At 36.6% G+C, this 24288-nt stretch overlaps 1 protein-coding gene across 1 annotated transcript; it reads left to right on the top strand.

Annotated features, from left to right (window-relative positions):
* Positions 1-1672: 1672 nt before the first annotated feature.
* Positions 1673-19789, top strand: LOC115929977. The gene is made up of 10 exons (XM_031000212.1): positions 1673-3152; positions 9500-9821; positions 10695-10929; positions 11481-11736; positions 12206-12325; positions 13466-13691; positions 14503-14624; positions 15163-15310; positions 16039-16197; positions 17750-19789. The coding sequence occupies exons 1-10, from the start codon at positions 3006-3008 to the stop codon at positions 17914-17916; spliced, it is 1902 nt and encodes a 633-aa protein (XP_030856072.1). The 5' UTR covers positions 1673-3005; the 3' UTR covers positions 17917-19789.
* Positions 19790-24288: the final 4499 nt, after the last annotated feature.

Genomic DNA, 24288 nt, shown 5'->3' with positions numbered 1-24288 from the left:
TGTCATCTCTCCCATGTGTTTGTTTGTGTGTGTGACTTTGTAACAGCCAATAAAATCTAATATAGCCTAGAAGTCTAAGTCACATAAAAAAAAAACTACTACTAGTCATATTCAGCCTTATACATAAAGGAGTAAGGTCATATAGTGTGCCTTATCCTAATATACAAATAGGAGTAGGGTTACATTACAATTCACACCCTATCCTGTGTTATCAATACTGCAATGAGACAAAATATCTATGGCATTCGTTATACTGCATCGCAACAAACATCATCAATAATACAATTCCAAAGCAATTTATTCCTTTGCCAGTCCAACTCTTCCATGTCTCTATTAAATATAAGCCGGTCCTTCAATACTATCCATGGATTTACTCACATTAAATGATCCTGGACCTGGTCAGGTTGGTGATTCAACTATTCTATTCAAACATGTGCAAATAATGAATTCAGCAAAGCGTCCATTATTTCAAAATGTTGAATCTTGATTAAAATCTAGTGTCTCTCAGTTCAAGTTCATATCTTATTCCACGGAGATCTGTATTCCAGGTTTCACTCTCATATAGGTCTATAGTATGTAGGTGTCGATCGAGGTGTCCAGCTCCAGCGACGTCGTCGATCCTCCGATGAGCTCCGAGTCCGTGTGGCTCAGTTCCAAACCAAAATGCAGGGCTGGGAGTATAGCGCCCTAGCTGTACTGTACTGTTCCCGGTCCCGGTCGAGCCTCTAGGCTCTGCTCCTGGCGAGCCTCTAGGCTCTGCTCCTGGCGAGCCTCTAGGCTCTGCTCCTGGCGAGCCTCTAGGCTCTGGTTCTGCCTCCGCATCAAGCTGGTCCTGAATGTAGGGCAAATAATCACTTCTCGATCAGTGCTGTGCTGTGCTATCGGACGGTAGGCTCACTCGGTCTCAGTTCGTATGGGGTTTAAAATCTCATATTTGCGACTCACCAAATAATCAGTGTCGTGTTCTGCAGTACTCAAACGTCCCTCAAATATATCGCTGACCTGTTCAGAGCTTCACCTTTCTCAGTTCAAAATTCATCTCAGCGGAATATCAGTCCAAAATCGTTGTAGAGGAAAAACTAACTTGCTCAAATCGCGAAGTTTCCGTCATTCACAATGTAAACAATCGACTCACACTGTTCCGTTCGAAATTCCTCCGCGGTTAGCGCGCGTAATTTTTCGTACGTGCTAGTCAGTTCCATACCGCATATACACACGAGCCAAATTAGCACAGGGGGTCGATGCGCGTAGACGAAATCCCAACCTAGGCCTGGCCGGTAAACGGTGCTTAAATTGTCCATAAAATCCAAATCCGGGCTCCACCTGCACTCAAAATGGTCTAGCAAAGTCCTGGCACCGCTGCCACCATGTAAAGTGTTGTACACTAATTATGATTTATAATAAGAGTCTTCTTGAGGCTGGATTTTATAGAACTCAAATATGAACAACTTGTTATATTTATTAGATGTATGTGAAGCCGCATTACAATCTGCGGTAGCAATAATCATGGGCATATGATATAGGTCATTTGTTGAACATACATGTAGATATAAAATGATATCATATCACAGGGGGGGGGGGGAATCCTGTTCGTACCCGTTTTGGGGCACTTTATAAATTAAATTTGGGTTTATGCCCCCCCCCCCCCCCCCCCCCCCCCCCCCCCCCCCCCCCGCCGCCTGACAGTAGTAATATGAATAGTTGTAAATCACGTACGGTTTTAGTTTAGGATCGGAGTAGAAGTAGAATAATAGATAATAATGATAACCAGAGGATTGTGACACATTGTTACAATTATAAGTTAAACTTGACACATGAAGTCATTACAAAAACAACTTCAACAACAAGTCTAGGATTATGTTTTCTGGGCTCTCCTATGTTACGTAACAAACAAAGGGGTACTTGGACCACGCTCTGTCACCCCATTCATAAAACCGAAATGGTTGTTTAACAGTTTGAGAGAGCTAGTCTTGCTCGCAGTCACTTGAGTGTGACTTTCGCCGTTTTCTTCTGTAATTCTGAACTTTTTCTTCTTAATTCTTCTTTTTCCTCTCCTTCTTCTTCTCCTTCTTTTTTTTTCTTCTTCTTCTTTTAGAAATGTCTCACTATGTGAGACTAAGATTAGGCGCATATACTTTTGGGGTAATAAATAAACCTCGGCCCAGTCATCCAAAGTGAGTCAAATATGATATGATTTATAAATGGGGCGCCAAATAACTAAATCATTAAATTAATTTCTTTCTTGTTTGGTTGCTGCCTGCAATTGTCTAAAACTAAGCGAGAAAAATATGCAGTCATGAAGGCATAACATAATTATCTTCCTAGCTCTTAGTCCTCCATGGTATTATGAGTCAACTTTAAAAGAAAATGAGGGATCGCCGAAATGTTTCCAATTTGCTTTGAAACTACATTGAAAATTGAAAATAAAAATGACATGCTGTTTACAATGAACGATTTGATTAAGCTATGCACTGGCATATCACAGCTATAGTTACAATTTATTTGACAAACTAGTAACCCCCCCCCCCCCCCATCACAAAACAACAATAAGTTCACTGCGTGCCTGGGGATTACATGCTTGCCTTCAAGAAATTAGATGATGATACTGAGCTCTTCTATTTTACATAACAAAATAAACAAAGGGGTACACTTCCTGTCCCCCATTCACAACGAAACACCAATCGGCAATGGTCGCGTGCGAAAATTTGCATAACAAGTGATAGATCGAGGGCTTATATTGGTATAGTGTAGACTCATTTGCATATGAATAGTCTGCATTCGCCCCGTCGTGTTTAAAGCATTACTAATCTCTCTAATAGTCTAGAGTATTCACTTCGCTTTCTGTCAGTTTAAGCTTGCCTTGACGACTTGTATAGATACTCAAACATTCCTCTATTATATAGTTAGTTGGCATTTTAGTTTAGTAAGCATCTATTTTGCTCGAAAAAGTCATCGATATCGTCGATTCGTTAAAAGTGCCTTGATCCAGACTATATTAGTTCAACATGTGGTGGCTTGAGCGAAAGCAGAACCAGTTGTTCCTGATAGTGAATGGACGGAGGGCATTCAGCCGAAACAGGAATGTCGAGTTTCCCGACGTCATCAGCATGATTTGCGTCGCTACCACTTCATCTACTGAAGACAGCATACAGGTGAGAAACTTACATAACCTACTAGAATAATCTGCAGTTCGTGTTTCTGACATGGTTACTCTTTAAAAAAATGCAACCTTGCAACAATGCAAGTCAAGACATGATTGATAGACATTCTAACTGTTGGACAAGTGCAAATGAAATCATTTCAAATGGTGTGCAGCACTGCCTGCAAGTGCAAGTGCAACGTAGACTTTCAACGTAGGGATTAAGATCTAACTTTAACTCAACAACAGTTAACTGTCAGTTCAGTTATCTATTTATCTCAGATCTCTAAGTTCGGTTTAACAAACTAGTGTTAGACCTATTTTTTTATGTATATCACTTATCTATTCTAGCACTATAGTCGTACTACTAGTACTAGTAGAGTCTATAGTAGCTTGCTGGGACTGGTTTGGTTGAGCTGGTTGCATGTGACCCGGGCTTAGAATATATATTATTTTATAGTGTCTAAGTTAAGTAGATTAGATCTAGACTAAGCCAATTAAAACTTAACGTCAGTAGTAAGTAAGTTGTGTCTGCTATTTTGTTGTTCAAAGACACTAGTTGTCACTATGTAAAGAAATATTCTGGTTGAGGTCAAATAGAGTCTATGTGAAATGAGTTTGACAGAGCATTAAACCATTAATTATTACTCCATCGTGATTGAGATCTCAACTATAAATCTAGGTAGAGGTCTCTATTTAAACTGAAATCACATCAAATTCAGACTTGGTTCAGGTCATGAGACAGTTCGGCTGACTGTCTACTAGCGACCAAGTCTTGAAGCCTAGCCTCCACCAAATTATTTCTTGTGACCAGTATAAATGTAACCAATTATATCCCTGTTACACATGTACACAAAAAATATTTACAAAAACGATGAATTTTATTTCATCTAATCACAGCAAAAACTTACATGCCATATGCAAAAATGGATCTATGAATACATGTAGATCTGGGTAAACTAATATAGGGTTTCAAACTCTCTGCATCTGCATAACATATGAAATTATATAATGAGCCAGGAAAAATTAATTTCCTTCAATATAATTTTTAATCAAAATATCTTCAAAGCTTTTTGTATCCCAGGATGTAATTCAAAATATTGCTAGAAAAGTGATTGAGTTCATGTTTGGTTCTTTAATTAACAATCGCACAGATCCAGGTGTGCAGAGAGATATCCAATTGGATTTTCGTCTTGGGAGCCGACCCAAGCTAGCTAGATCTAGTAATTATCAGTAAAAGTTTGGTGAATATTTGATAAAGGATTTATTACAAAGTTTTTTTTAAACCCAAATTAAAACTCTGCGATGAACTTTTATTGTGTGCTAAAATTGAATGAATTCATAATTTCTTGAACACAATTTATTCATGCCTGTGCCATATGTTTTCACACACTTTTAGATTTTTTACTTTATCAACTACCATGGAAACGTCTACAAAAATGTGATAAGAATTTTTAAGTTACATGTCCGTCACAGAGTTGTAGATTTTTGTTTGATTGGAAATTAAAATTTGTATAACATTGCTTATAATCCGTTTTCAGATTTTGTCAGATAACTATCATCAAGCTGTCAACCTGATTTTTCTGCTTATTCATAAAAATCAATATATATTATTTGTGTAGACTTTCCTGTTGAATATTTCTGACTCATTCAAAACCTTCACTGATTGGTTTCTCTAACTTCAATTAGTTTACCCATATTTTGTGTGTCCAGTCGAGTCACATAGCTAAAACATACCTGACACATAGTGGAAGACTTTATTATCCCCTCGCGGATGAAGTCAGAGGGGATATAGTAAAGCTGCCGTCCATCCTTACTTCCGTGCTTCCATAACAAATGGTTTTCTTTTGATAACTGTAGATGTGTTTTGCAGAGTTTAATAAAATTTGATTTGAAGGTGCATGCATGGTATAAAGTACAGCCTAAGGTCGATTTTAGAGTATGTAGGTCAAAGGTCATAGCTCATTAAATATGCGAAAATAGCAAATTATGGCTTCAGTTCGTTAACTTTAGTAAAGTTCAATGGATTTTAATGAATTTTGGTATGACGTCATGGAATCAAAATTCAGCCCGAGTTTGATTTCGGAGTATATATGTCAAAGGTCATAAGTCTTTAAATATGTTAAAATGTAGTTTCCGTTCGATAGCTTAAGTACCGGTAATGTTTGACTTATTTTAATGAAATTTGGTATGAAGGTACATGGATCAAAATACAGCCTGAGTCTGATTTTGGAGTATGTAGGTCAAAGGTCATAAGTCTTTAAATATGCGAAAGTGTGGTTTCCGTTCGATGTTTAAAGGGGAAGTCCACCCTGAAATTAAGTTGGGTTTAATAAAAGCAGAAGAATGAGAGAAACATATCATTGAAGGTTTGACGAAAATCCATCAAAGGATAACGAAGTTATGAATTTTAAATTTTTAATTTTGTGACGTCACTTCCGAGCTGCTCTTCCATATGTTGTGTACTGTAATTTCCATAAATTGCCCCCTTTTCATGGTTCTTGATGAAGGAATGGATCTATTTCATAGAGGCGTGTATAAAAGCATGTGTCTGATAATATATCGAATGCACAGGTAAAATAATTATTATTTTTCTGAGAAAATGGCAATTTATGGAATTTACAGTACACAACGTATAGGAGAGCAGCTCGCATGTGACGTCGTCACAAAATGAAAACTTTAAAAATTCATAACTTTTGTATCCTTTGTCGGATTTTCGTCAAACCTTCACTGATATGTTTCTCTCACTGTTCTGCTTTTATTAAAAACAACTTAAGTTCAGGGTGGACTTCCCCTTTAATGGATTTTTATAAAATATGGTATGAAGGTACTGTACATATTGTATAAACATACAGCCTATTAAGTTTGATTTCAGAGTATTTAAGTCAAAGGTCATAGCTCATTAAATATGCAAAATAGCTTACTATGCATCTGAATATGCGGTTTCCATTCAGGGGCCGCGGAGCGTTTTTTGAAAGTGGGGGGGGGGGGGCGGATCATGCAAAAAAGCACAATCTTATAGTCATTTTCGCGTTTTTGTACACGTCTACTGAAAAAAGTGGGGGGCTGCAGCCCCCCTTAATCCCCGCGGCTCCGCGGCCCCTGCCATTCGATAACTTTAGTAATGTTTGTCAGATAATCCCCTTGCGGAGGAAATCTGAGGGGAAAATAGTAACGCTACTGTCCGTCCTTCCGTCCGCCTGTAACAAATCTTGTGAACACGTACTGGTTTCCGTTTGATAATTTAAAATGTTTGACAGATTTTCATGAAATTTGATATGAAGGTACATGCATGGTATCAAATACAGCCTAAATTTGATTTTGGAATAATGTACATTAGGTCAAAGGTCAAATGTCTTGGGTTATTCCGTAAAGTAGTAAACTTTCTTTTCATTCAATCCCCAGATGTCAGTAACTTAATTCCGTCTAATGGACGTACATGTAACTTGTTCTGATGTATTATGCCGTTTGTTTCCAGCGAGGGCTTGCTACGCTTTGCGTTGTCCTTGTGTTGTATTTTTTGTTCTGATGTGATGTGCAGAGAGTGTTTTTTATACAAAGTACTTTTTTTTCTAAATGGCCAATGTTGGTTAAACATGGAACTTACATGTAGGAAAGTATACCTAACAAACTGAAAGTTTCCCCACTAAGTCATACATACATGGTCACATTGCCAATGGGAGGGTCTCCATACTTGTATATACTTTTAAAAACTCATATTTGTTTGATTTTTCTACATTCATCCAAACCAAATTTCTATGAAAGATTCAATTTCCCTTTAAGCTTTAAGCTGACATTAACCATCTTAGATTAGATTAGATTTTTTAAAGAGATATTTAAAAGAGGATTAACCTAGCTAGACTATGTACTGGGCGACATTCAAAGTTAGTCTTATACCTTTTGACATAGCGATTGACAATGTATTTCTGTAAATCAGCATATTGTATTATGAAAGTTTATGAATTCTTGAAAGAAAGAAAGTATTCTGAATTCTCAACAAAAACCAAACAAAATAAAAAAGTCTCCAAAAAAAATTTTCTTCAGAATTTCAGGATTCTCAAAAAACAAAAAAAAACAAACACATCTAGAATTCTCTAAAGAATGTTTTTTTTAATTCCCTTTTTGGAGAAATCTGAAATTCATGAATGGGAGGGGGGTTTGTATTTAGGAGTCTATTTACTATAATAAATAGTGAATGTTCTATCATGTACACTATAAATACTGGACTATGAACTCCAAATACTAAATTATCCCTCGTGCAGGTTTATTTTGACTCAGGATAATTTAGTAATTTAGTCGGACATATAATTCATTATTGTATGATAGAGTATACACTATTTATATAATAGTTCACGACTTACTTATGCAGATGGTCCTTACAAGGGTGCTATAGGTTATACTGGCTTTAAACGGGACAGAAACAGAACTGTATACATAATTGAGTCCTGAAATCGTACCGGTGGTACTCGAACTGTCCAGGCTCCTAACCTAGAATGCAGCATCCTGATAATGTAGTCTTATAATATATGCACACTTAAATGATTACAAATTTTTCCTCTATTCTTTATGACATTCATACCACAAATATGTTACCAAACTTGTAACAAATTAGTACAATGCCCTTCCATACATTCCTGTTTTCCATTATAAATCCAATTATACAGGTATAATTTATACTGAAATGTACAATGTATTGTAAAGGTATCAAGACTAGCTTTATGCCATATTACTGGACTACCCACCTAGTGCTAGCCAACCTGAGAGGATGGTGCACCATTAAAAGTTTCAATCACTGATGACATGGAATATCTCATATTGGCAACGCAGTCACTTTTTGTGATGTCATACAAGGAGAACTCTCCCACATGTACAAAAATATGTGAATTTCATTTTTTTCCTCAGTCAATTCATAGAACAGAATTTTTGTCCAAGTCCTCCTATAAAAGAGGTGATTTTAGTGCAATATCTGCAAAAGAAATTGGAAAGTTTTTCATGTATGATCTCCATATTAAACATTAGTAATCATAACTTTTTTTTAAATTCACGTCTTTACTCATTAATTGACTGTTTTTGCTTCAACTTAATTTCACTGACATTTATGTTACTTTAATTTTTCTGCATTCTTACAATTCAATTGTCTCTGAGGAGTTTATTCTCCTTTATAACGAGGGCAGAATCTAAACTCTACCGCAGTGCAAACTGTTGAAAGTTATACATCCCATACTTGTATCGCAATTGTATTAATGAAAATTCATCTAATTAATGAGAGTGCAAAATATAGGTTGTTTCTCTAAACATAGAGGTATATAGTCTGTACTGTTTGTACATTTCGGAGGAAATCGACTTACTAAAAGTTTCTGAATGTCCTGTGCATGCACATTTGTTGTATGTTACATGACACGATCATCAGGCAGACTACAACTTCACTCTTGATTTCTCAAGGGGAATTGTAATTTGTATATTATGCAAAACATATCTACCCTAGCTACATGTACATGTACAACAAAGAAATATGAGTAAAAATTGGCATTCAAGGAAAAAGGGATCTTTTTTTGCATGTTCCCCCGCCAAAAGAAGTTTGAAGGGGGTATACATGTACATAGGAATTGGCGTACGGTCGGGTTGTCGGGCGGTCAGTCGGTCAGTCTGTTGCAAATCTTGTGGATCGAACTACTTCCTCATTTTTTGAGCAATGATCATGAAACTTGGCACACATATTGGTCTTAGGATGGAGATGTGCAAGACATACTTTTTTACTGTGTTGGATACTGCGTTGCCATGGGAACGGCATATTATTGTAATATATCGGGGGAAAATCTCGTGGATCGAACTATATACATGTATACTTCCTCATTTTTTTGAGCAATGCTCATGAAACTCGGCACACATATTGGTCTCCAGTTGATTATGTACAAGACATTTTTTTTAATGTGTCGGAAAGTGCGTTGCATTGGTAATGGTCTGTTATTGCAATAAATCTGTAAAATCTTGCAGATCAAACCACTTCTTCATTTTTCGAGCAATGCTCATTAAATTTCGCACAAATATTGGTCTTGAGTTGATTATGTGCAAGACACATTTTTTAATGTGTCGGAAAGTGTGTTGCCATGGTAATGGTCTATTATTGCAATAAATCTGTAAAATCTTGTATATATCAAACCACTTCTTCATTTTTCGTGCACACACATGGGGAGTGAGTATTAATCACTTTCGGTGATATTTCTAGTTCTAGGCAAACATGTAGAACATTCAACTGTATCCCTTATAATCTTTGTGTGAGGTTGTCAAAGCAAAATGAATATAATTTCATTAAGCAGCTTATATTAATGCCTGTATTTGTCCGATTTACTTTCTTCCCAGGTCTGTTTTAGTAATGGTCTTTCTACACAGGCAAAGTTTTGCCAAATGAGTGTCACAAACATGGCAAAGACTTTGAAAAAAACGGAGAACAGCCTGACCGATGTTTTGTCAGTGATGGCGATCGTTAATGACGACATGATCTATTCATTTCCGTCATCAGAGGAAGAACTCCTTCCTTCTCAATCTTACACACAATCGAGGCAAAAACGTAGCAGTTCTGGATCTAGCAGCGACGGAACTCCACCAGAACGTAAGAGACGAAACAAGACTTCTGAACATTCGGCGGAGAATTCAGATGCAGCAATTGAACAAAAATGTCAAGGTTAGTTTGTGTTCCATTCTTTTACAAAATTCATTTCACTAATAATTCCAGACGTACAACATTTCTCTCTACATGATATCACTAAGTTTAAATGTGATGTTATTGATTGGCAGTTTTTAAATCAAAGAGAAATGCAAATATCATGGAGAGAATGTGTACAAAATAGTTTATCAATATAACAGCACTGAAAGCCTGATAAAATTGGGACATTCCACTTTTATTATTTGATTTTGTATAACTTCAAACAATTTTTAAATGGACTCCTATACAAATACCACAAATATTTCCATTTTTTTCATCAAAACTACAATCTCCTTTTTCTTATTGTTTATGAAGTACATGTTTGGGGCCAAATTGATTATTTAATGCCCCTCTGCAATAGCCACAGGGAAGGTAAAATGGCCAACTGCTGATTAAAACCAAAATAAAGTTGAAAAATGATTAATTGCCAATTCCCCAAAACAATGTTCATATGTTGCATTTTCCACATAAGGCAAAATGAGATTGAATTGAAAAGGGCTATAGGAATATTTTTTGTATAGCTCTAGGACAAAATTTCCCTGATGAGCCTCTGTGTGTTTTGATCCAGTTACTAATAATATGTATCAGGGCCCGTTGCATAAAGACTTACTATTATGGTAACTACCATAGAAACCTTGATTTCGATTGGCTGCTGAGCCCGGTTACCATGGTAGTTACCATAATGGCAAAGTTACCATAATAGTAAGTCTTTATGCAACGGGCCCCTGGTGTCATTTTCAAAATGTAGATTGTTCTCTGCACAGGGGATATTATTTATAAACATTAAAGATTTAAATGTCACAATCTTTGAAAATGTGTCATTGACCTGAAATTTTATTTCTTTACATGTAGGCATTTCTGAAATCTCCCTCAAAAAACTTGTGGAGCCCGAGAAGGATCTCCAGAGACCACGTACCAGGAAGGAAGTGATGGAGGCCAAACAGTTCGTGATGAAGGCAGCAACCCACTTCCAGAGCTCCCATGTCCTTCCAGTCCTCGCAGTAGATGGCCCTTCTGGAACAGCTTACCAGCTCCTAGGAGGGGTGTGCTATGCTCTTGCAGCTAAGGATCTTGTTGACGATGAAAGGTATTTTATTCTATAAAAGTTACCCGTTTTTGCAATTGCTTTTTAATGTTATTTTTGTTTCTTTTTGTAGTTACAGTGTATGAGACAAAGGTTAAATTTTTAAAGGGATTATGTGATGTACTTACCGATATTATATGTACAGAACATATTCATTTATCACTTGTCTTTTTTTTCTCCATTTATTATGCAGTCCACAAATATGTAGTGGAAGCATGTAACATAAAAGAAATGCTACCCAGGTAGTCAATGTACCATTTGGGAAGAAAAATGGTAATAGAGAGGTGTTCCATTTATAGTTATACAATGAAGGGTATATTAAGGACAATACAAAATATTTTTAGATCCCTGACTCAAATAAAATCCCATAGAATATTTCCCTTGTGTACCATGTTCATATTTGTTTTCTTAAAAAGTGTGTGACTGCATGGAAAGGTATACCGTGTAAGCTTTTTTCCAATATTTTATTCTGCATGATACATATATACACCATGTTTCTATATCCTACCCATCTCAATATCCTATAACCAATATACTTTTTCTGATTGCTTTAGATATGAACATCTATCTCGTGGATGGCGCTGCAGGGTGTACCAAAACCTGGACAAGGTTGAGGCATTGAGAGTGGCATCACTGCATAGGTGTGGGCAACCTGCTGTAGACAAGCCGTGCTTGCAGGAGGAGGTTGCTGTCTGCAGGTCAATTCTATACGATGACAACAACCTTGATGTGGAGGATGAGCCCTGCACTATGACTGCCTCGACAAGACGCAAGTGTTCCCTAGCCCTTGGGAAAAATGGCTCCTTCAATGTAAGTCTAAACACTAGAGCTGACATTTTCATCTGACATTTTCATCTAGATAAAATGCTGAATTCATTCAATGTTCTATTTTTACTTGTAGCGAAGTAGGTTTTTTTTTTAATGAAACGATGAATCGGACATTAAATTAGATTTATGTTCAGCATAAAAACTCATGAACATCACCCAACCCCCCAATAAAAAGGTTATTGTTATATTCAGCCAACTTACATGTACATGACAAAATGGAGTTTAATCAATGATTGATTTGAGATGATCGAGCTTTCAAGAGTGACTGTTGGAAACATAAATTTTAGCCAAAAAGTTCTAACATTTCTTATATTTTAACTTGAGGGGTCATATTACAATATGGTGAATTATGTAATGCAATGGTGATTGCAGTGAATGAATTGGAATGTTCAGAATCAAACTGGTTATGAGAGCATATATTATCCATTTCTTTTTTTGTTGTAATTTACAGGCACTGAGGGCTCTCGAGCCAACTTTCCAGTTGGCTAGTTATTCAAACAGATGCTACAGGAAAGCCACTCTCCTTTTCGATGCAACTAGAGAATCTACTGGAAAGGATTTGAAACAATGTGTAAGTAAGCTTTAAATTTTTTTTTTTTTTTTTACACATTTAAATATCATCTTGAGTAATGAAGGAAAGCATTTTTTTTCTTCATAGAATCGAACAAAACTTGACTTGCGAATGTTCAAAACACCAAATAAATTATAACTTTTTGGTAGAAAATGTATATTATTGCTGAGTAATGAGCTATATGAAAAATACAAAAATTGAGCTGGACTGGATGTCACACATACCACATGTTTTCTGTGCAAATGAGAATTGTGGTTTATTCAGCCGCTATAAGGAGTTTATCAAATCATCACAACCAAAGTAAATAAAGTAATATAGCGCCACCATTGGCGGATACCCTATTCTGACTGGAGGGGGGGGGGGGGGGGGGGGTTCAATTTCCAGTTCAAAATCTGTGACTGATGCGCAATGGCTGCAAATAGCGACACGGCTTCCGGTGACTTTTTCTGACTTTTTTTGTTTGTCTCGCAACTTTTGAGACCGAGTTCTAAAAATTAACAATAAAATCAACTTTTTGCATAGGTACGTTCGTGTACAAAATACTGCTTTTCCTAAATTGCTTTACAACACTGTTAATTGTGCCTTCTAGTCTTTTTGCCTGACCATACTTGTCTTGAAACTTTTCAAGATACACTTTTGAAACATGAAAAAAATCACATATATAAATGAAAACAATAGATACATAAGTAGTTTATGAAACAATAGAATACAAAAGAATTGATCGGAAATTTCATTATTTATTATTTCAGTATTGTTGCCTATGCTATTCAGCAACTTTAAAAAAGAGATTGAGCTTCATAACTTAATGAAATATTAATGAATATGTTAAAATAGGTATCTAATTTGCATAAATTATAATAAAGTAACAAATTTGTGATAAAAACAAATCTGTATTGACGTCCTTGCAATATTTCGCATTAAGCTTGCACTCAAAGTGAGAATAGGGTTAAAGCAATAGTTTTTTACATATTCAAATCAAACAATAGATGAATTGGGGATTCTTTGCAGAAGAATTGACTTTGATTGAAAAAGTTGATAGTTCATATATATGCAAATAAAATTTGTCTTCTGACAGTGAGCAACAATACTTCACGTGCACTAATAACTACTCTTATTATTTTCATTTGTCTTATTTTATAGTGTTTCATGAAGCTACAAGGACTCTCAGAAGAGGAGCGATATTCACTTCTTCTGGAGGCGACCTTGTCTTTGAATGTTAAAAAGATGAAGGCGGATGCCGATGAACTGAAGGCAATGAAGAGTCTGAAGAGCGTGTTTGCTAAGGGAGTTGGGGCTAAGACGTGGGAAGAGGCGATAGAAAGATACCCAACCTTCACTTCAGAAGCAGCCCTGGAACCCTATGTTGGTATGCACAAATCATGGCTTCGTATAATGTCTATTGAAGAGAATATTGAGCCCCAGCAAGATATACAATAATTGCTATCCTGTATCTCCATCAATCCAAATTTTAAAGTTTAGATGAACTAGTAGGGTTGACTATTCTGACTGGGGGGGGGGGGGGGGTCAATTTGGCCCCTGCCTCCCCCGTACACAATCCAGGACTGCCACGTAACCGCTACAAATCACAACCTGCCTTTCAATGACTTTATTGTCTCGCAACTTTTGAGACCAAATTTGCCCCAAAATTGGGACAGTCCATGCTAGAGGTTATGCAACATTACTTAACCACACGTCTAGCCACAATTGACATTTTGCATAGTACGTTTGTGTACAAAATACTGCCTTTTCTAAATTGTTCTATAAAACATGTCAAGTTCAAATGTGGGTCAAAGGCAACAGGTCAAAAGGAAAACAGACTTTCCTTGGGATTCCATTATTGCTAAAGAGTAAACTACCAGAACCCAAAATTCACCTCCTGATCTGCTTATAGGGCCTAAGATGCAGGCAAGACAACGCTTGGCGTTTGCCTTGTTTAATGATATATTATTGAATGTGTTAAAATAGGAATTTAATTTGCATGAATTATAATAAAGTAATAAATGAGTGATTTTTGTAAAAAACAAACATCAAAGCAACATTTCTTTGCATGTGCATTGCTGTCCATGCAAAATTTCCCATCAATCAGACCTTCTGTGGCCAAGATATTGTGGGGGGAGGGGGGGGGGGGTCAAATTGACTCCGGAGCTCTATGATCAATGTATATGTATTTTTTTCAGGTAAAAAGTATACAAAAGGTAACATCCCAGAGGTCTTCCTGGAGCACATCAGCAGGGCCAAGAGAGACATGGACATGAATGCAGACGACATCCCAGCCCTTATGATACAAGAACTAGAAGAGGTATTGTCCCATATTCTTAAGGTTCCAAAGCACTTATTTGTAGGCACTTGGTAATTGAAAGAGGTAAACTGAATTTCACATAAAACAAATCTCAAAATTGTGAGTTTAAAATATCTCAAAGTTGTAATATTGTAATCTATAAGGAACTCAAGGTTAAGGGATTTACATGGAGAATGATCTTATGCTGATGAAAAATCATTGGTAATTTGTCATTGATAACAAAAAAAAAACAATTATATTCATGGCATAGAAATTGCAATTTTCCCACAAGTCATATATTACGTACAATGGCACTGTCGCCCAGACGACTGGCATGGAAAAGTGCACCCACATGCTATTTCATCCTATTTTCAAATTTGATTTTTCTATTTTGATTCAACATAGCAAATGTTAAGCTGCAGATAATTATGAAAAGGGTATAAATAAAAAAAAACAGTTTCCAGAACTTTGCATTGTGTATATTATCTGGGCTCAACATATTAGAATTATAGTTAATTTGTATGTTCTTTCCTTTTTATTTGAATTTCTGATATTACAGGATATCCAGTTATCCTCAACACCATCGGCTACTACCAGAATCTTCCTGACAAAGGACATCACAGCGATATCCAAAGTGGTCAGCCAACATACCCGACACGATGTGCATATATTGCATATTGTCCAGTCCCCAGTAGGAGATATTCAAGGTAACTATGCATGTTCCATGTCTTTTATTAAATATCTTATGAAGCTGACTGTTATTTCGGTATTCAAAGCAACATAACAAACGTTTTTGTGGTTGTGTAATAATGAGATAGCTGCAGTGTGTGTTAAAAAAATATAAATTATTAAGAAAGAATGTTACCGTATAACTTCCAGTGTGTTAGATTGGCTGCTCGATCTGAATGAAAATTCTTTCTTAAGAAATCCTCCTATGAAGCTCAACATTCATATAAATTTTTGTTTATATCACTTGGATTTTAAATATAATCTTGAGTTCTGGTAATGACAGAAATTAATTTCTGACAGAATCCAATGACATTTACAATGAATGTTCAAAACTTCAAAAAATAATGATTACTGAATGCTTTTGGGGGAAAAAAACATATAATAGCTGACTAATGCTGAACAAATGAAGATAAGATGCTTGCCATGTGATCTCAAACACATTACCTCCAAAGCAAGCTAATTATATTAATTAGACAACTGCGGAGTAATTGTGAAACAAATGCATTTCTAATGTCTGGGTTTTTATTCCTAAAGAAAAAGGTGCATTCAGAACTCAAAAAATCACATTGTATCTGTTTGAAAAGAAATTGTGCCTCATGTGAAAAATCACATGTATGTATATTCGTTTTACTTCTATAGGAAATTAAGGCTTATTCATACTGTTCTAAGTAGCCATATAAAATGTGCATATATATTTTATCAACAGATGTCAACCATAATGTCTGTATGCAGTATGGTATTGTCGAGTCTAGGAGGAGGGGTGCTGGCACTAGCCAACTCTACATGCCATCAAGATCAGACTTCTACAAATATGCAGTGGAGCATTTCACTTCTATTGATGAAGTGGTTCTTGACGTTGGAGACGGTAAGACATTTTATCTATATACAGATCCAATTAAATTATGATACAGTTTTAGAATAAATGGGTAGATTAAATATATAGAGATACCAATAAAGCAACATGAATACAAAAATAAAATAAAATGTAAGGAAAGGAAAGTTGTGAAATAACGTCCAAATTGTGTAAATTCAAATTGGCTTTTTTCAATTCAAGTATATTTACCTATTTTTCACTATCCATAAATTCTAGACGCATAATAACTGACATTAATAGCATCAAAGTTGCCCAGTGTTGCACAACAAAGATTTTAGTCACGAGATTTGGGGTCGTGCAAAATCATGGTCAATATCAATAAGCAACCCTGTGCCTTGTCGGAAATTTGTGTTAACCCTAACTTTACCGGAAAGGTCTCAGATGGCGCCCCCCCCCCCCCCCCAGACAAATTTTGTTGTCAAACCCATTGCATTTTCAGCAATAGCTAGCGCTTCATGATTTTTTTTTCAAGTGTTATAAATCTTATGACACTGAGGTGTTGAAAATCAGACCTTTCATGATAAAAGGTCGAGCCGATTTTTTTTTTTTTTTTTTTTTTTTTTTTCTTCCAGTTTTCCAGTAGAATGCAAAAAAAAAAAATGTTCATAAAACATTGAAATACATAAGAATTGAAAAATATGCAAAAAAAAGGCATATAAAAACTGTTTGAGAAGAAATGAACTGTGTAAAAGCTTAAAGACTTGAGATGACATTGTGAGCATATAATTTAAAAAAAATCCAAGTCAAGAGAGATATAGAGAGCTTTATATCTTCTCAAAAACTCTGAAACCAAAAACAATTTGGAATGAAACATTTTAGATAGGTTACAAACAGAGATTTTTTATATATATTCTCACCAGGAGAGAAATTAAAACGGTGGTTATTAGAACCGATCGTTAGATATATTGTTTTTAAACAATGGCTCACATATTCACTATTTAAAAATACTTTCCATAGATATTACAATTTGAGACATTCAGATTGGTCTATTTAAACTATAACTCATATGTGTATACCATTTTCGAGAAATAAAATCAGATTTTAAAAATTCTAACAAGAAAATTGAAACGTCAGTGCCAAATTTGGTTACTTAAGGGGTAGGCTCTGAGGCCCCCCCCCCCCCCCCCCCCTCCAGTCTTACAAATTTCAAAATAGCCCCATTCAGTAAGGGTTTATGCTTTTTTTTTTTTTTTTTTTTTTTATTGATAATGTAAAAGTATTATTTTAGTAAGACAACCAAAAATTTAAAAAAGGGGGTTTATCATTTAAGTAGAAATGTATTGATAAAGAGATGTTGAGCAAATTTAACTCGAAAACCAGCTTTGAAAATCAAAGACAGACTGAACTTTACTAAAGCATTCCATATTGAACTTACCAAAGTAAAATACAAAAATGAACAATATGTAATGCATTTGGTATGGAATTAGGTGCTCGTTTGCTGTGGTTAAAGCCCTTTACCTAGTGTTGCGTCTAATAACTTGGTTCTTCACAAGCTTCACCAGACAAACAAAATTAAATATTCTTTTCTCTATTATATTTTCAGGACTGCTGGCAAGGGTTGCAGCAGAATGTGGACGAAATGGGAGGATGGTAGAGGAGACAACACTGTCCAGCACAGAAATAGAGGCCATGATGGGTGCTGCAGACTCGGAGGAGATTCTAGATGCAGATCTAGTATTAAGCATGGACCAGACGTGTTCTATACCTTAGTGCATTTTGTTTCTCTCATTTCCTCACCTCGATCACTACCTCATTTAGTTCTGAAAAATCTTGTTAAGATATGTGACAAACTAACGTTTTTATGTAAATATTTTTATACAGATATGGCTGGTAGGGTGTTTATATATCATTCTTTTGGCCGCTGGAGTTGTATTTTCATGAGGGAAAATAAAACTCCTTTAGGTAGGCTAAAGAATATGTATTACATACATAACAGGAAATATCTATTATAATATTAGATAACCTTGATTAAGACCAAGTCATGGTTTTTACATGAAAGTCTGAACACGAACAGTTTAATAGAGTCTGATCTACAGTAGATATCCATTGTCTTCGCCTTTCTTCTCTGTGCTTAGCTGTTATTAACGAATATTGTTGATACATGAATACATTGTCTTAGCTCAAGCGCGTATGCTCCTACTGTTATCGTTGACCAGCTGGTCAATATAACCATCCAGATGACCGGGCGTGAACTGTTAACAATAAATTGCAGTCCCCATATCACTTGACATGCTGTGGACCAATCACACCTTAGCAACTCTCTGAGCTATCTAATACAAGTATTTAAGTCTATGTGTAGATGTGTTTTTAGTTTAGTAGATAGGTGGCTGGACTACCGATCATTAGGTACATGTATGTGGTTCAAATCTCGGCCACTTCACTAAGGTCTAGCTTTGGCAAGACCTTAACATACATTTACTACACTCAAACTATGTTGTACCAAAATATGTAGCCTAGTTAAGGTCAGGTAACATACATGCAGGAGCACCTTGCTATATAGATGAGCGCTATACTAGAGTGCAATATTATTATTATTATCTTTTATTAGAGCATATTTTTGTCTTGCCAAGTGAACTTGATTACTTTGAAGGTAATTTCAAAGGCACAGGGTTGGTGAACGTGACTCGTCACCTTATTTATTTTTCTAAAGCATCAACACAAAAACCCACATATTATTATTTTATCAAGGATAAAAACTCGGGTCACAACTATTGGGCCCTTGATTTTGTTACCATCTTGTCAAAATGAAACACTCGATCTAACTCATTTCCAAGCATCAGAAGACGGTTGTTGATATCAATGATGTAGTTGGAAGATCATATACTTCAAAGTTATAATCAAGGAATTATCAGAGCTGGAGTCCAAACTGAGGATAATTTATGCAAACATCTGGCAGATTCCAAAGGATAGTCAATAGAATTATTAAACTGCCTTGGTTCTTTGATATTTGATGCGCGATGCCACCAAAGTAAAAGAAAACATTTTAGAGAGGATGTGAACTTTGTGGGTTTTTGTTTGCACAGTTGATTTATTATATCAATAAACATAGAAAACAAATAGGCAATTGTTTAGTAATTATGTACGATGCCACTCTGAAAATCCCATTCCTCAACAAGCAAGATTTCTTGAGATATTGCCTTAAGAGTGTAATAAATATGTACTGCTTCAAGTACAATATTGATCCCTTGCTGATTGCTTTTCTGATTTTCATATTTTATATGGTACTATCAAGAAAATATTTCTATTAAATTAAATCAACCAGAGTAAAGTCCACATGTGTCCACTCATGGAATTAGCAACTTTAAATCTTGTATTTTTGGACGTGTATCTGTTTGCTTACACCTGGTTATACCATTCATGAGCACTTTCTGTGTAACCAATTATCATTATATTGAATACCTTTAATTGCATATGTGCATCCTCTGTAGCAATACTGGCTGCGGGTGTTTCATCGTTAGTTCTTTTGAATCAATGTGCATGTATTCGGAGAGCGCATATATATTTGTCGTGGTTGTTGTGGCATTGAGCCTACTTCAGAGGAAATTGTTAAGCTTTTACTCCAGCTGTAATTACTCCTTGTTATTATATTAAAGTTTCACATCACTTTAAGAGGGTCAATTTGTAGGATCACTGTAAGTTTATACGTATGTTTATATGTATAAGTTTATACATGGCACGCACCCTCCAAATCCATGTATAAACTTATACGTTTTGGATGGTCAGTACGATGTATAAATTTATACGTTTTGGATGGTCTGTACGATGTATAAATTTAAAAGTTTTGGATGGTCTGTACGATGTATAAATTTATACGTTTTGGATGGTCTGTACGATGTATAAATTTATACGTTTTGGATGGTCTGTACGATGTATAAATTTATACGTTTTGGATGGTCAGTACGATGTATAAACTTATACGTTTTGGATGGTCTGTACGATGTATAAATTTATACGTTTTGGATGGTCTGTACGATGTATAAATTTATACGTTTTTGGATGGTCTGTACGATGTATAAACTTATACGTTTTTAAAGGGTCCATGTCATGTATAAAGTTATACGTCAGAACAAACAGCATGATATACATTTGTATATTTTGCAAGTTGTGTTATTTATAAAAGTGATTGACAACCTATTTTGTGTAAATAATTATTTATTTGTTATCAGTGCATTTATTTGTATTGCCAAATAAAGAAACATGGATTACATTTCAACTGCAAAAAGCATCATTAATTAATTATTTAAGTGTATTGTGTTAATGTTTGTATAAATGCGATGTCTTTCTACTACTGCATGAGAAAGAGAGAATTTACTTTTAGTGATTTCATAAATACTTTAATGAGGAAAGCGAAGGAGTGAAAATGAGAAAGTTAAATATACAGCGAAAATGTCATATAAAGTGTGATGGAGGTGATAGTTGGCTATACCATGAGAAAAGCAAAGCAGTGGAGGCTATAAGCCCTATAAATGAGAGAGTTCTCAAATTATAAGGATTTGGCATGTAATTTGATTTGAATCTGGATTACCCAAGTCCAGATTGGAATAAATTATTACTCACTGTGAGTAGTCATCTGGCCCTTGAATTTCTACCTTATGCTCAGGAGGATAGCCCCTACAGTCTAAGACCATTTTTGATCCGATTTGAATTGTTCAAGCCATCCGTAGAGCAGCCCTTCCTAAGGCATTCCGATCGAGTAACGTTTTTCAAAAATTCAATATGCTAATTAGTACAATTAATTGGGGAATGCCCCTACGCAGCGTCAATTTTCCTTGGCCAGTGAGTAGTCATCTGGCACTTAAATTTCTACCTTATGCTCATGAGGATAGCCCCCACAGTCTAAGACAGCTTTTGGCCCGACCTGAATTGTTTAAGCCATCCCTAGCACCGCCATTCCTAAGGACATTCCGATCAAGTAACGTTTTTTTCAAAAACTCAATTATTCTGATTTGTACAATTAGGGAATGCCCCTACGCGGTGTCAGTTTCCTGGTCAGTGAGTAATCATCTGGCCCTGGAATTTCTAACTTATGCTCGGGAGGATAATCCCCAAAGGCTTAGACAACTTTTGGCCCGATCTGAATTGTTCAAGCCATCCGTAGAGCAGCCCTTCCTCAGGCATTCCGATCGAGTTACGTTTTTCATAAACTCAATATGCTGATTAGTACAATTAATTGGGGAATGCCCCTACGCGATGTCAAGTTTCCTTGGCCATTGAGTAGTGATCTGGCCCTGAAATTTCTACCTAATGATCGGGAGTCCCCAAAGTCTAAGACATTTTTTGGCCCGATCTGAATCGTTGAAGTCATCCGTAGAGCAGCCCTTCCTAAGGCATTCTGATCGAGTTTCGTTTTTCAAAATATCAATTATTCTGTTTATTACAGTTAATTAGGGAATGCCCCTACACGGTTTCAAATTTCCTTGGCCATTGAGTAGTCATCTGGCCATGAAAGTTCTACTTAATGCTCGGTAGGATATCCTCCACAGTCTAAGACAACTCTTGGCCCGATCTGAATTGTTCAAGCCATCCGTAGAGCAGCCCTTCCTAAGGCATTCTGATCGAGTTTCGTTTTTCAAAATATCTGTTTATTACATTTAATCAGGGAATGCCCCTTCGCGGCGTCAGTTTCCTGACCAGTGAGTCGTCATCTGGCCATGAAAGTTCTACTTAATGCTCGGGAGGATAGCCTCCACAGTCTAAGACAACTTTTGGCCCGATCTGAAATGTTCAAGCCATCCGTAGAGCAGCCCTTCCTAAGGTATTCTCATCGAGTAACTTTTTTTCAAAAGATCAATTATTCTGATAAGAAAAATTAATAATTAGGGAATGCCCCTACGCGGCGTCAGTTTCCTGGCCATTGAGTAGTCATAGGGCCCTGAAATTTCTACCTTATGCTCGGGAGGATAGTCCCCACAGTCTAAGACAACTCTTGGCCCGATCTGAAGTTCAAGCCATCCGTAGAGCAGCCCTTCCTAAGGCATTCCGATCGAGTAACGTTTTTCAAAAATTCAATATGCTAATTAGTACAATTAATTGGGGAATGCCCCTACGCGGCGTCAATTTTCCTTGGCAAGTGAGTAGTCATCTGGCACTTAAATTTCTACCTTATGCTCAGGAGGATAGCCCCCACAGTCTAAGACAACTTTCGGCCCTATTTGAATTGTTCAAGCCATCCGCAGTACCGCCCTTCCTTAGGACATTCCGATCGAGTAACTTTTTTTCAAAGTACAAAATATTCTGTTTAGTACAATTAATAATTAGGGAATGCTCCTACGCGGCGTCAGTTTCCTGGCCATTGAGTAGTCATCTGGCCCTGAAATTTCTACCTTATGATCGGGAGGATAGTCCCCAAAGTCTAAGACAGTCATCTGGCACTTAAATTTCTACCTTATGCTCAGGAGGATAGCCCCCACAGTCTAAGACAACTTTCGGCCCTATTTGAATTGTTCAAGCCATCCGCAGTACCGCCCTTCCTTAGGACATTCCGATCGAGTAACTTTTTTTCAAAGTACAAAATATTCTGTTTAGTACAATTAATAATTAGGGAATGCTCCTACGCGGCGTCAGTTTCCTGGCCATTGAGTAGTCATCTGGCCCTGAAATTTCTACCTTATGATCGGGAGGATAGTCCCCAAAGTCTAAGACATTTTTTTGGCCCGATCTGAATCGTTGAAGTCATCCGTAGAGCAGCCCTTCCTAAGGCATTCTGATCGAGTTTCGTTTTTCAAAATATCAATTATTCTGTTTATTACAGTTAATTAAGAAATGCTCCTACGCGGCGTCAGTTTCCTGGCCATTGAGTAGTCATCTGGCCCTGAAATTTCTACCTTATGATCGGGAGGATAGTCCCCAAAGTCTAAGACATTTTTTTGGCCCGATCTGAATCGTTGAAGTCATCCGTAGAGCAGCCCTTCCTAAGGCATTCTGATCGAGTTTCATTTTTCAAAATATCAATTATTCTGTTTATTACAGTTAATTAGGGAATGCCCCTACGCGGTTTCAATTTTCCTTGGCCATTGAGTAGTCATCTGGCCCTGAAAATTCTACCTTATGCTCGGGAGGATAGTCCCCAAAGTCTAAGACAACTTTTGGCATGATCTGAATTGTTCAAGCCATCCGTAGAGCAGCCCTTCCTAAGGCATTCTGATCGAGTTTCGTTTTTCAAAATATATGTTTATTACAGTTAATCAGGGAATGCCCCTTCGCGGCGTCAGTTTCCTGACCAGTGAGTCGTCATCTGGCCATGAAATTTCTACTTAATGCTCGGGAGGATAGCCTCCACAGTCTAAGACAACTTTTGGCCCGATCTGAAATGTTCAAGCCATCCGTAGAGCAGCCCTTCCTAAGGTATTTTCATTGAGTAACTTTTTTTCAAAAGATCAATTATTCTGATAAGAAAAATTAATAATTAGGGAATGCCCCTACGCGGCGTCAGTTTCCTGGCCATTGAGTAGTCATCTGGCCCTGAAATTTCTACTTAATGCTCGGGAGGATAGCCTCCACAGTCTAAGACAATTTTTGGCCCGATCTGAAATGTTCAAGCCATCCGTAGAGCAGCCCTTCCTAAGGTATTCTCATCGAGTAACTTTTTTTCAAAAACTCAATTATTCTGATTAGTACAATTAATAATTAGGGAATGCCCCTACGCGGCGTCAGTTTCCTGGCCATTGAGTAGTCATCTGGCCCTGAAATTTCTACCTCATGCTCGGGAGGATAATCCCCAAAGTCTAAGACAACTCTTGGCCCGATCTGAAGTTCAAGCCATCCGTGGAAAAACCCTTCCTAAGGCATTCCGATCGAGTAACGTTTTTCAAAAATTCAATATGCTAATTAGTACAATTAATTGGGGAATGCCCCTACGCGGCGTCAATTTTCCTTAGCAAGTGAGTAGTCATCTGGCACTTAAATTTCTACCTTATGCTCAGGAGGATAGCCCCCACAGTCTAAGACAACTTTCGGCCCTATTTGAATTGTTCAAGCCATCCGCAGCACCGCCCTTCCTTAGGACATTCCGATCGAGTAACTTTTTTTCAAAATACAAAATATTCTGATTAGTACAATTAATAATTAGGGAATGCTCCTACG

Source organism: Strongylocentrotus purpuratus, unplaced genomic scaffold, assembly GCF_000002235.5.
Source record: "Strongylocentrotus purpuratus isolate Spur 01 unplaced genomic scaffold, Spur_5.0 spur5_scaffold_6, whole genome shotgun sequence".
NCBI classification, from domain to species: domain Eukaryota; kingdom Metazoa; phylum Echinodermata; class Echinoidea; order Camarodonta; family Strongylocentrotidae; genus Strongylocentrotus; species Strongylocentrotus purpuratus.
This window is presented reverse-complemented; position numbering and strand designations above follow the sequence as displayed.

Bases quoted from the DNA above. Each gene is read 5' to 3' on its own strand.
- LOC115929977 (XM_031000212.1), top strand. From the start codon at position 3,006: ATGTGGTGGCTTGAGCGAAAGCAGAACCAGTTGTTCCTGATAGTGAAT. The intron at 9,822-10,694 runs GTTAGTTTGTGT...CTTTACATGTAG, and splicing joins AATTGAACAAAAATGTCAAG to GCATTTCTGAAATCTCCCTC. The intron at 12,326-13,465 runs GTAAGTAAGCTT...CTTATTTTATAG, and splicing joins GAAAGGATTTGAAACAATGT to TGTTTCATGAAGCTACAAGG.